Genomic DNA, 12940 nt, shown 5'->3' with positions numbered 1-12940 from the left:
GAAAACATTGAAAACTTTAAAACACGCCTGGTATCGAGAGGTTATCCTAGTAACCTGGTGGACAAAATCCTCTCCGAAGTTAACTTCGCAGATAGGAGGAACGCTCTTACACAAAAACAGAAAGTGCACAAGAAAATTCTACCCTTCGTGACACAATTTCAACCATCACTGCCATGTTTCAAAAATATTCTAATGGACAAATGGCATTTAATACAAAACCAGCCGCTACTAAGAGAGATATACAAGGAACCTCCCTTGATCTCTTATAGAAAAGGGAAATCGCTTAAAGACATGCTTGTAAAGCAAAACTATAAAGCCTTTTATCAACACAATGGGCACACAGCGGGAGTCGTGCAGGCCTGTCAATCCCATTTAAACAGGCTCAAAATGAATAAATTGATTGGTAGAACCAGTGATCGCTTATGCACATTCCCCACCTCAATCAGAGAAATCAGAGAAATCAAACATTATTTCAATATTTGAGGGATAAGGAAAAAAAAAAAAAAAGAAAAGAAGGGGCGCTAAGAAAAAGGGGGGGTGAAAATTCACCCATTTCACCTCCCCTGGATCCGCGCCTGCCCTTGCATGAAATGTTTTTGTATGATACTGTACACCATTAAAATTGACATTAGATCACCCCCAGTGAGTATTTTCGGTGATCCTGTATTAAGCGGCCACCTGTATTAAGCGGCCCGTTCCTCAAATCCCGAGGGTGGCCATTATATACAGGTTCGACTGTAGCCATAAAGCAGCAGTGAACAGTGAAAGAAAAAAAACACTATCAAATGAAAAACCGCCGCGTTGTCTGTAAACTGCAGAATACCATGCCACGACGTACAATTTTAAATGTCACTTTTGCCGTGTTTCGGAGTTAGAGCAGCTTACACTTGCTGATTGGCATTGTCCGACTTAATAAATTCAATTTCTAATCATTTTTTAATAGTTTCAATTTTAATAGTAACTCATGATAGGAGCCAACTACGATTGTTCTTCAGGAGGGGCATTTGACAGACAAATCCTACGATAAGGTAGGGCATTTGAACACCATTTTGGCCCGAGGGGGTGGGAATTTGAACGATCCAATCTTCAAAAGTTCAAATGTCCGGGGTTTTCCCGGGGAAGGGGGGGGGGGATGTTGAAGTTTCAAGTTGATCGGCGCATAATAACCATGCATGCCAAAGTCCTAGCTCGATGCCTAAATCTTAAAGGTTAATGCAAATGCAAGCAAATCCTGGTTCCCATCAACCCACCATCCCACTTTTTACCGTCTTTGACGCGTGTGCAAAAGTCCGCAGTGAGCAACTGAGTGCACTGATATCAAAGAGCATGCCACGTAAGCATATTAAGCTTAATACATAAGCTAACATCATGTAACTGAAACAAAGTGGACTTATTGTGCAAGTACTGACTGGACAGTTATTTAAGAGCCTAAAAAAACTATGGAGCTTTCCAACACAACTTTTCAAAAATATTCCAAACAGAGTAAATAAATCACCTCAAGGTCACAAAGGCATGACCTCCCGACCTATGCAAAATAAGCATTCAAAAGCCAAGCCACTCACTCGCCTTCGCATCGTAGCACTGCTGCTGCACACTTTCCGTGTTGCAAACGTCTCTTACTTCTTTTTACCAAAAGAAACACTTCCTCCCCTCCTTTAATCGATTGCATTAAGAAACAACAGAAACACTTTAAATGAAAGATCAAAAGATGGCGGACTTCTCATCTCAAGTCCCAGTCCCCTGTCGGTTAGCGATGCGGAGCGCGCAACGAAAGAGCGCGCTAAATTTTGGCGCACTTTTTAACAATTAAGCATAAGGACGGTGCCTACTCATACCGAAGTATTTTTGCGTGGTTAATGACTGTGCGGGAAAAGCAGGTCTTAGCAAGGGTTATTGGAATCCAAAAAGAAAAATGGGGGTAACCACGCATTTTTTAGAGATAATTAAGCAACAATTATTCTAAAAAACAGTAAAATACAAAGCAATGTATGGCATTTTTTCCCAAATTGAAGCTTATTATCTCTGAAAAATGCGTGGTTACCCCCAATTTTCTTTTTGGTTACCAAGAACACTTGCTAAGTTCTGCTTTCTCCGCATAGTTTTAAACCGCGCAAAAATATCCCTGTATTAGTAGGCACCACCACGCAGAACGTTTGCGCAATAACAATAGTAGGCACCGTCCTTAAAGTAGTTTGAGATTGTCAAAAGGTAAAATAGCCAAACGTTGTTCCCTTTTCAAAAGGGATATATATTATATTGTTGACTTTCATACACTCACATGCACTTAAATACCGCCACATACACACATTTTTTGAGGGCCCCTAAAAAGGGCCTTTCAGCCTCAACGAGAATGAAAAATATCTAACTATTTAGCTAGAAGTAGCTGGACTACTCAATTTGAGCACATATGGATTTTAATACAGTTCTGCTTCGTAGATCAACGCGAGGTTGATCCACTCCTCAGTGTATGGAGATTAACTGATTAATGGATCAACCTCGCGTTGATGTACGAAACAGAACTGTATTAAAATCCATATGTGCTCAAATTGAGTAGTCCAGCTACTTCTATAATCGCTCCTTTCCTGTAGAGCACTCTATTGGCTTCACCGGTGATCAACGTCTGAATTAACTATTTAGCTATATATTCTTCTCCTCTCAAATATTCAATTGAATTTTCATATCTTTTGGCATCGATCTTGAAAAATAAACTTTGTGTGGTTTTGTGTGTGACTGAAGGTTTTTGTTGGTGTGCAAAACACTCAAGTAAAGGAGAACGGAGGGACACTGATCACGAGGAGGGACACATTCCCAAATTTGCAAGCCGCACCGGGAGAGAGAAGGGTGTAACGGATCTTGAGGACTAACGATGACGTCACCGTCCATAAGACCAGCTACGTGCAAGATTCTACCAAGCTCTACGACCACGATATAATTCTTTGCAATTAACGTGACAAAATAACTTTTTATGCAGGATAGATCAGGATACGAGTCTAGACATCCAGGATATCCTTATCACTGACAGTTTCCGTTGTTCATTATCATCTTTGACCTCTAACTGGTTCCTTAGTTATATGTTTCCTTTTGTGCCAGGATCGGTTCCATTTTTTACAGCTTCAACTCATCTTGACGGCAGATTTGCTGTTGAACTTTCTTAATTACTGAGTTTGTAAAGAAATTCCATGACTCCTTTCCAAATGGAATGGAACACTTTTTACCTAAAAAACCTAAAATGTTCATCCGGAAAACGCCGGCTTTAGAGCTACAATAGCTATGCACGTTCTCATATTTTGACAGCCAGCCAGTTTTTCAAACTGCCAAAAAAATACAAAGCAAAGTATTCGTTGTCTCTACAGACAGAAACACATCTAGCGCCTTCCCCAAAATATTAGAAAATTAAGTTTAATTACTTTCGTGCATGCTGGCACGCCCCTGGTGAGAGAATTTATAGACCCAGTCGAAGGCAGTGTTGAGTTACAACTTGGTGTTACGGTATAAGTCACATGACGCGCCCTTTAAACGAGGAGCAAACGTTCCGTCCCCTGTAGTCTTTCCTGCTCGTTCACACTTCGGCTGATTACCGCAACTCACAACAATCACTGTAAAAGCATTCCAAATACTAATGCTGCCAACTGGTCAATGGATTTCTTTAATAGAATCTCCCACCGTTTACCGTTACATTTCTCCCAACGGACTCAGGAGAAGCTCTTTTACGAAAAGCTAGAACTGCGGGAAACGACAGACCACGGCGACAACCAGTTTGTGTTCCAAGGACAGTGTATGGTTCTTGGCAATACTGGGGTTGGTAAAACAAGTCTTGTAAAGTCACTCACTGGAGAGTCATTTAATCCAAAACAGGCCAAAACAAAGGGAATAGACGAATGCCTTGTAGACGAGAAGTGGAAAAGCCTCAACATGAAGGAACTTATCTTCGGAGACCTCTGGAGGTTCTTTTCCTTTGGTCATTTGCAAGTGCTTTTGATTGGAACCGGTGAAACAACCAGTAACGTCATTGTTGAGGATTTTTTGCTATGGAAAAGAGCTTTTCAGTTCAATTTACTTTTATTGGGTGTTATGGCTATAACCCTGTTGATTGTATCAGTGATTTACGATGAATATCTTCCCGTGGGTTCGTTATTATTTCAGTTCGCGAGTTTTCTTCCAGAGATTGGTCCGTTTTGCGCTTTCCACTTTGCCCGCAATCAACTGCGATTTTCGCTAGCTACGTTCAGTTTCATCCTCAGGCGTCGGGGATACTTGATAGGTGTATATCTAGTTTTGGTTGTATGTTATTGGGATGTAACTAAATGTGTTGAGTTCGCCAGTATTCGTGCGATACTCTTGTTGACATTGTTAGCTGGAATCGCATCGACGGCTTTATTTGTCTTAATAGGGCCGATATCAATACCGTTTGTTAATGATCATCATAGCTATACGGTCCACCTAATTCAGAATCGATTGACTGTGCATGTGGTAATTCTCTGCCTTTGCCGGTTGCTATTATCAATCTGTATTGGGTTAATTTCTGGCTTTGTAGCGGCATCGCTTGTAAGAATTTCTTTAAAATCTTTAATAAAGGAATTCGCCATGCAGTACACGCTAAATTGGGAAGCATTTATTCGCCCCTTTGGTGGAAGGGAAGTTGACATTTTCGTTTATTTTATTGTATGGCAATTGCCATTTGCATGTTTCGAGCCTAGAATCACGTTCAGGATGTTTTCAACGATACTCGACGGGTCTTGGGGACCATATGCACTGATCATTGTTCTAATCTTTTACCACTGTAAATTAGCATGGTATTCATGCAATTTCTATTTTGCGATAATTTTCCCTTTATTTGTCTGCTACACCTTCTACTTGGAATTGTTTTGTTTCCATTCAACAGTCCCTGGCAATTCTGAATGTCCCAACAAGTTGATTACACTAGTAATAGGGAATGCACAAATGAATCATAAAATGTTGAAAGGTGCTTTGGACACAAAATTTTCCTCGATAAAATTGAAGATCCTCGATTTTGCTGGAGACAAAGAATATTATGCTTACCATCACATGTTTCTTAGGAGTGACGCCATTTACATTATCGTATTCAACATGGCTGAGTTTGCAGAGGACATTCTCAGGGATATAACTGCAAAAGTTCAAGGACTTCAGTTCTGGTTTGAATCTGTCTGTAGCCATGTTTCAAGAAAATCTCCAATATTTCTGGTTGGGACCCACAGAGGAACCATGGACAAGAACTCCATGAAAATTTTAAATGGACACTTACGACAAAGCCTTTGGAATCTCTACTGTGATGAGCTGGTTGTGAATAAAGACGAAGACTTGATCTTTTTTCCTGTCGAGAATTCTAGTGGACATAATGACATTGGAGTTCAGTGTCTTCGAAAGGAGATTATGTCTAATGCTGAACAATGCAAGAAAACTATCGGTCGTGAAGTTCCTCTGACATGGGTTAGAGTGCAAGATGCAATCATCAGCCTCCAAGAAAAAAAAGAAGCCAAGTTCTGTGTTACATTTGCAGAGTTTCCAAGGGCATTTGACGACTTTGTTTGCAACAGCTGTTCAAAGGACACCCTAAAATACTTCCACGAGAAAGGGCTGGTGATTTACCTGGACAAAAATCAAGATGTGGATCTGTCAAACTGGGTTCTTCTTAAGCCTGAAATACTGGTGGATATTATTATCCAACTTGTCACACCACCCCCAGAGAATACTCAACAAAGAGGCTTGAGGCGTGACTGGAATCTTCTCCAGAAGAAAGGGATGCTGACTAAATTACTTCTGAGAAGCATAATATCTAAAGTCAAAGAAAATGAGGGAGCCATGACTGCATTCCTTGAGGAATATGATTTGATCTGCCCCTTGATAAACAAGAAAGTGGAAATGTGTAACCTGCACGAAGAAAATGAAGAGCAGCCAACACACTTTGTTCCCTCTCTGCTGCCAATGTCTTCAGATGGGGTCAAACTAGTATGGGATGTGGATGTTACAGATAAGATGTTCTATGTGTTCTTTGCTAGGTTCCTTCCAGAGCCCTTGTTTCATCGACTGCTGTCTCGTGCCCACAAGAACAGTAAGGTGGAGTTTCTAAATGGCCAGACTGTTGTGTATAGAGATGCTGGCAAGTTCTGGATGAGCCCTTGGCAACCCTACATGCTCAAACTGTTGAAGGAAAAGAAAATGATTGAAGTGACATTCAGCTGCAGGTAATGCAAAAAAATTGCAATTCTTTATTATGTATGTTCTTGCGTCAGTATTCTTGGTTTTCACGTGACGTCACCAAATTCTAAAATTCAAAACTGGGAGGCCTACAAAATTTTTACCTTCATTCAAGGAAAGATTACCTAAAAATATGTCTGTTCACAATTTCTTAGCTCGATGTCGTGCTTCCTTTTGAAAATAGAACAGTTTCAATTTCCGAGTTTCCATCGTGCGTGACATCAGGGGGACGGCCGTGACAGAGCTTTTCTGTCTCTTAAAAATGACTCTTCGGGTGATTTTCAGCATTCTAAACAATTTAAGTTTGAGAAGAAATATTAATCTAAACATCCGAAAATTCACAAGGGCAAACAAGCATCTTTTCTGGCAAAAGTGAACTCCAGATGTTTTTTCTTATTTCCGGCCGCCATGTTTGTGCCCCTCAGAGGGACACAAACATGGCGTCTCCATACTAAGCTCTATAAATTTATGTGGAACATTTTGTCAAATAACTCGATTACGGAATGCCGCACAGACCTGACACTTGGACAGATGCCTCATTTACTTATCCTCTATACCATGTCAATTTCTTGACTTCATTCATGGAATGGTTTCGATGTTTTTTTTCAATGGCGTGACAGTGAAAACCGAGAATAAGGGCAAAATGATGACTGGCCAATTGATCTATCAAACAGACACACTCTTACTTATTTATGGTTCATATAGATGCTACGAAATATCTGACTTGTAATACAACTGGTGAGCAACAACAAATCCTATTGGGTTTAATAACTACTTTAGCACAAAAAATGTAAAAGCAAAACTGACGAATAAAGGGGTTGGGCTCATATTTATATTTTCTAATGAATAAAACATTATGTACACCAGATTTGTTCATGATACACCTGGCTCTTACAGGTTGCTGGACATTTGTCATCTAATAACTGTAGCATTGCCATGAAGCCACTTAAATGGTCATAAAACATGGCCAACTAGCTCAAGTGCTCTTTTTCATTTCACAATACCTCTTACGAAGATAGACTTGTCTATTATACAGTAACATTCTATCAAGGACTTAATTACTAAGATTCCTACATTTCTATATATATATGCCTCACATTAAATGAGTAAAAACTGGAGATGATTGTGAAGTACGTTTTAAAATCCTCATATGTAACAAGATGAAATGCTAGAGGAAGGGTGATTGTTTGCAAGAGGTCTAGTTATAACTGCTTATAAATAAAGAAAAAATCTAGTATTAAGAGGAGATAAAACGTGATTCCAAAAGGTAACTTGCTTACAAGATATGTAGGTCACTTAGGGCGATTCAGTAGCATTTTACCTAATACCAAAGCTGTTGTAATTTGGTTTCAAAAGTAGATACGTTTATTTATGACTGTCTTTACCATTGTCAGCAGTCTACTTGACAATATATTCCGTGGTTAATATTTTTAATTTATTGTGATACTTAAAAATGTGAAATCACAGGTTTACTACTTTAGAGTATTAAAGGTGAAAACTAACATGTAAAATGCTTAGTTGTGAGGACCAGACTGAATAAAAAATAAGTCACCTTATATCAAAAAGGGATTTGGAATGAAAATATTAACATTTTACGGTCATGTGGTAAATTTACTGCTTTATTAGTTTAAAGCTAAACAAAATATGGATGTGCATGTCATTTTTTAGCAGAAATCATGGAATGAAACCATCAGACATCTTGTGTCAAGTATTTTCCATGGTTGATGGAATCTGTAAAAGAGATTTCCCTTTTGTCAAGTTTCACTGTGGCCCAGGCTGTCCTTCACGTGCATGCCCTGGTCACCAAGATGACTACTTGATGCCACCCCCACCTGAAATGGCCCAGAGCACCAGACGACATGTGTACAATGTTATGCCTGGACGCCAGCGAGACAGAATTGCCTTTCTGTATTGTGGAAACCACAGTTTTGCAGATGAGATAGATCAATGGGTGCCGTAGACAATAGGGTAAGTTATTATAGTTATTGTATCATACATGTTGCAAGTTACTTATAAGTCTGCTTATAACTTTCTACCACTGACAGTTAACTATGAAGACAAAGTCTCCAGCTGAAAGTACTCTTCCTTCATTAATATTTTGAAACCTGTCTCATGATAATAATAATAATAATAATAATAATAATAATAATAATATATGATAATAATAATAATAATAATAATAATAATAATAATAATAATAATAATAATAATAATAATAATAGAGGTTACCTCTTTTAGCTCACCACTTACACATAAAATCCCGAGGGATGTCAGGGGGTTTGAAGTGAATACATGACTTTTTTTTATTACTTTGGTTTCCCACTATTCACCTCCATGAGGATTAACTGATTTTTTTTTTTTTTACATAATTATACTGAATTACAAGCTCAAGATGTCTATCAAGATCACCAAATGCACTCCCTAATCTTTGATTATTACTTATAGTCATACATGTAGTTTCACATAAATAAACATTGAACTCTTCGATGAATTAATATTAAAAGGTCTTCAAGAAATATTTATAACTAAAATTAATTGTAAAGACAAGAAGGTATCCCAGCTAAATTAAACAAACAAAAAGCACATGCACTTGTATTCTTACTTTTACATAATTTGCTTTATTCTACAGGTATACATGAAAAAGGTTACAAAGCAATACTTATGTGGGCAACTAGGAACTGAGCTATCTGTAGCTATAAGCAACAGCTAGGATATAATTCAGTGAAGACAAACATGAATAATTACTATTCACATCCACATTCATTTTGATTTCTGTATACATGTAAGTATTTAGTAAATTATCACAACATTTGTATATTAGGTAACAACTGAACAATCATTTAATTTTTGTTAATTGTTGATCATGTATTTTTTTATCTAAATTTGTGCTAGAATCTGTAAATTACTTTTCAATCTGTACAAAACACCAAAGTTACATTTCAGTCCTGGTTGTCATTCACCACCTTTTTAGTTTCTTCAATACATTAGCACAACTTTTGAAAAAAGCTGCATGACTGTAAAATTCTATGTGAGATGTTTTTAAGTGCAGTGCTTAATTTATCTTAATAGCTGATAGATTCACCTTATGATTAAATGCCCAACTGTGGTAACCTTACACATGTATATAGCTACTAGTCAGTTTATTTTTATATTTAGTAGTAACCAGGTTCATGTAGGTTAAAGGAAGCTTTTCTGATCACACAAGTAGTCAACAGTTGCAGTTATACTTAGAAATAAAGATCTAATAATTAGATCTTGAGATGTACATACAATCATTCTCAGAGACATTTGATGATGTGGTTTTAAATCCATTAATTACTGTTACTAAACTTTAAGAAAGGGAAGAAGAATGTAAATTACATGTTTGTATAACAATTATGTTTCCATCATACTTAATATATAAGTAATAATAATTATTATCTCAAACACAAGGAATTCAAAGCATTTAATTTTATTAAGTTCACCAAATTTTATGAAAATTAAGATCACATTTCCAAACCTCCTTCCAGTGGTCGGTGATTTCCTTTGTTTTGTCTTCATGGTTTATTGACCCTTTCACTCTCATGATCTGAATGTTAATTCTCCTGATCGACTGACATACATTTCTTTTTAAATTTAAGTGCACATAATTTGGTCTACATCATTGAAAAATATCACCTAGTTGATGGTTTTCTTAATTCTCATATTTACCTGTCTGGTTGATAATGTATTGATAATGTAAGGAGACATTATGTATTGAACAATGCTGGGAGTGAAAAGGTTAATGAGTTTGAGAAGATTGTATGAAAGACACATATATTAACAAAAACTGGTGATTAAAGATGTTAAAGTGAGATGCCGGATTTCAGGAAAAGTAAGCTTGACACACAAAAACAGCTCAAACTTTCAGCAATTCATGAATACAGTAGATGGCCCAGCAAGATACATGTGATCCACCCATCCTTAGGCCATGATTTATGAATCCCAAGAGAACAGGTGATTCATGCTCTCAGTAAGTCAAACTGACTCATTATGAGTCTAATTGACTCAGTACTGCAACAGCCTAGTGAGCTGTATGTTATATTGGCTTATAAGTTGTCCATCTTGATAGGCTTCAGCAGCTTAACAGAACTACACTGGCTTCCATATAGATTTAAAAATTATCTTTGGGTGGTTATTCATCACTTTTAATGCAATTTTGGGTTTCACAGCAAAATATATATCCGAGTTAGTCATTCTATAAAAATCAGCCATGCTATAGTTTGAGGTTCAGGAATGAGCTTCTTCTTCAGCCAACAAATGCAATCACTTAAAAGACACTTGGTGATCATGCCTTTTTTGCAGCTGCACCTATATTAGCTATAAGTTTATGAAACATTTGCCACCTGTAAGCATTTGCAGTAAGGAAAACTTCTAAGAGGTTATCTTTTTTAGGGATGCCTTCAATTCTTGTAACTTAGTGATCAACTGTTATTTTATACGGTTTTATATTGAGATTTATAGTTGGCAAGTCATGTAGAGTGTGTTCATGGCAGCCATATTGGAGGAGGGAACTGAACAATAGAAAGATTTTCCTTTGGAAAATAAATTTAATTTTATTTTAATTGAAATATATTTTATTGCTTGGCTCCTCCAACGTGGCCGTCATGAAAACACTGTATTAGTACATGTAGGTAGTTTCATATATAGGTACTGTCCTTCAGTCATGAACATTTTATGTTAATTTGCGCATTAGAAATATTCTACATCATTACTCATTAGTTTGTTATTATTATTCAAGTAAACAAACTGAAAGAAACTGATAAGCATTGATTTTGATCCAGTTTGGTTCTTATTTCTGATTCACAAGGTAGGAGTGCCTTTGTTGCTGTATAAAAGCAAACTGTTAGCAAAGAAAACTGAAAGGTAGTAAACAGATTATTAAAGGTTGTGAAAAGGCACTTGTAGCATCAGAATTCAAGACTGATTAATGGACATTAATTTGTTTTAATTAATATATATTTTGACATATTGCTTTTTAACCTCCAAAAATTCTGGGGTCCCTCCCCCTGCTACGGGCCTGATGTTTTACAAGTAAGCAAACAGACAGTAGAGACATTTAGCACAGCAGCCTCTTCTAGAATTTCCAACCCCAAAGGGCTAAAAATAGGAAGACCTTTTTGCCTAAGGCATAATTTGGCAGGAGGGTAAAAATCCAATTCTCAGTCCAGGGGCTCAATCAGGTGCTAGTGGTACTGGTGGTACTGACACTAGGCCAATGAGCATGATGAATTTGAAGTTCAAGTTATTCTGCCCTAGCAGCTGAGAAATAATTATTGATTACTCTACACGGTGAGATAGATATGGTGCTTTTTGAACTACTTTTACCAGAGTTAATTGAAGGCAATGGTTATGAAACCTGACAAACTTCTTTGTTTTATGTTTTTGCTTGCTTTTTTGCCCTTGATCCTCCACAAACAACAATAGAATTTGGAATGTGTTGGAGCAACTGACCATGCAATCGAAACGTTTTTGTTAAGATATATTCAACTGCGGTGTAAACGTTAAAATAAAGGATTGTGCAGGCTCGCGGCCCTTCCAACATAAATTGCAGCACCATTGTTTTCATGCCAAGGTTTCATAACCAGTCCCTCAATTAACTATGCTTTTACAAATGGGTTTTCCATTCCTTGTTACAAAAAGCGAAGTGATTTTTCCTTCAAGTTCTGGAGCAGGAGGTATAAAGAACTGAAATCAGTCAGGAGACTTCCAATGAAACCAGGAGGGTGGAATGTCTGCTCTTCAGTGAGAACATCAAACAGCAAATGCTGGAGCTCAAATGACTTTAAGGCTCTGCTTTCTTCTTTGCAGTTGTCACTGAATAAGCATTTTCATAATGAATAAGTGTGAAGGTTTTTTAGCCTAAATTTTTCACTTTGCATTTAAATTTGGTGAAGCAAGTGAAGGGGCAAATAAATACACAAATTATATGGGAGTCACTGTTACACGAAATAACAACAGTTTGCTAACATACAGTCAAGTGGGGTACGTCATACCTCGGCCAGTAAATGCTACACATCAGACTGCAGCTTCATGCAAGTGCATGAAAGCTATGGATGTGGCGCTAAACATCTTTATTGCCAGTGGAACTGTTGTGTCACTTAAGGGAGATTTAACTTAGCTTATACACTGTACTTTTGGATCTGAAAGTACTGTCATGTACACTTTCAGGGTCCCTTGTAAGATTTATAAAAGGAAATAATATATTTGGGATAGTAGATATTTTCCTGTAGGGGTTGTGGGGGCTGGGTATGTCCCCCAGGGACCCCACTCACATATTTTAATGACGGGGGGGTCTGAAGGATTTTTTTCGGTCTGACATTGTGGTCAAAAGGGAATTTTTTGGGTCTATGAAAGACGCCGGGATTTTTTTGGGTCGCGAAAACAACAGGGATTTTTTGGGTATTGTATTTTTCATCAGCTCAAATTAACAATAACATGAGCGCAATTTACTGCTTGTGTGGTATTATGGGATATTTCTGAGATTGTAATCTATTTGAAAAGTAATTACTGGCAGAAGATAGGATGAAGAGACACTATAACAGTCATGCGAGCTTTTTGTATTTGTTTTTGTATAGTTTTGTTTTTGACCAAAACCAAAGTTGAAGTTCGCATGTTTTAGCTTTCCAGAAGATAAATAATGAAATTTGCCAATGCAAAAACACTGAGGGATTTTTTGGGGTATGCTAAAAAAAGTAGGGATTGT

The 12940-nt window shown here is 37.4% G+C and overlaps 1 protein-coding gene across 3 annotated transcripts; it reads left to right on the top strand.

Annotated features, from left to right (window-relative positions):
* The first annotated feature begins 3502 nt into the window (after positions 1-3502).
* Positions 3503-11188, top strand: LOC146460765 (uncharacterized). 3 transcript variants are annotated; one of them, XM_085087543.1, is made up of 3 exons: positions 3503-6203; positions 7888-8184; positions 8846-11188. In XM_085087543.1, exons 1-2 carry the CDS (start codon positions 3637-3639, stop codon positions 8174-8176), a joined length of 2856 nt encoding a protein of 951 aa, XP_084943669.1. In that variant the 5' UTR covers positions 3503-3636; the 3' UTR covers positions 8177-8184; positions 8846-11188. The 3 variants fall into 3 exon arrangements, with proteins under 3 accessions (XP_084943669.1, XP_084943667.1, XP_084943668.1); XM_085087541.1 differs by having other exon boundaries at positions 7885-8184; XM_085087542.1 differs by having other exon boundaries at positions 7885-8188.
* Positions 11189-12940: the final 1752 nt, after the last annotated feature.

This window comes from Pavona decussata, unplaced genomic scaffold (assembly GCF_977016875.1).
Source record: "Pavona decussata unplaced genomic scaffold, jaPavDecu1.1 SCAFFOLD_207, whole genome shotgun sequence".
Taxonomy (NCBI): domain Eukaryota; kingdom Metazoa; phylum Cnidaria; class Anthozoa; order Scleractinia; family Agariciidae; genus Pavona; species Pavona decussata.
The sequence above is the reverse complement of the archived record's forward strand: the minus strand, read 5'-3'. Positions and strand labels throughout refer to the sequence as shown.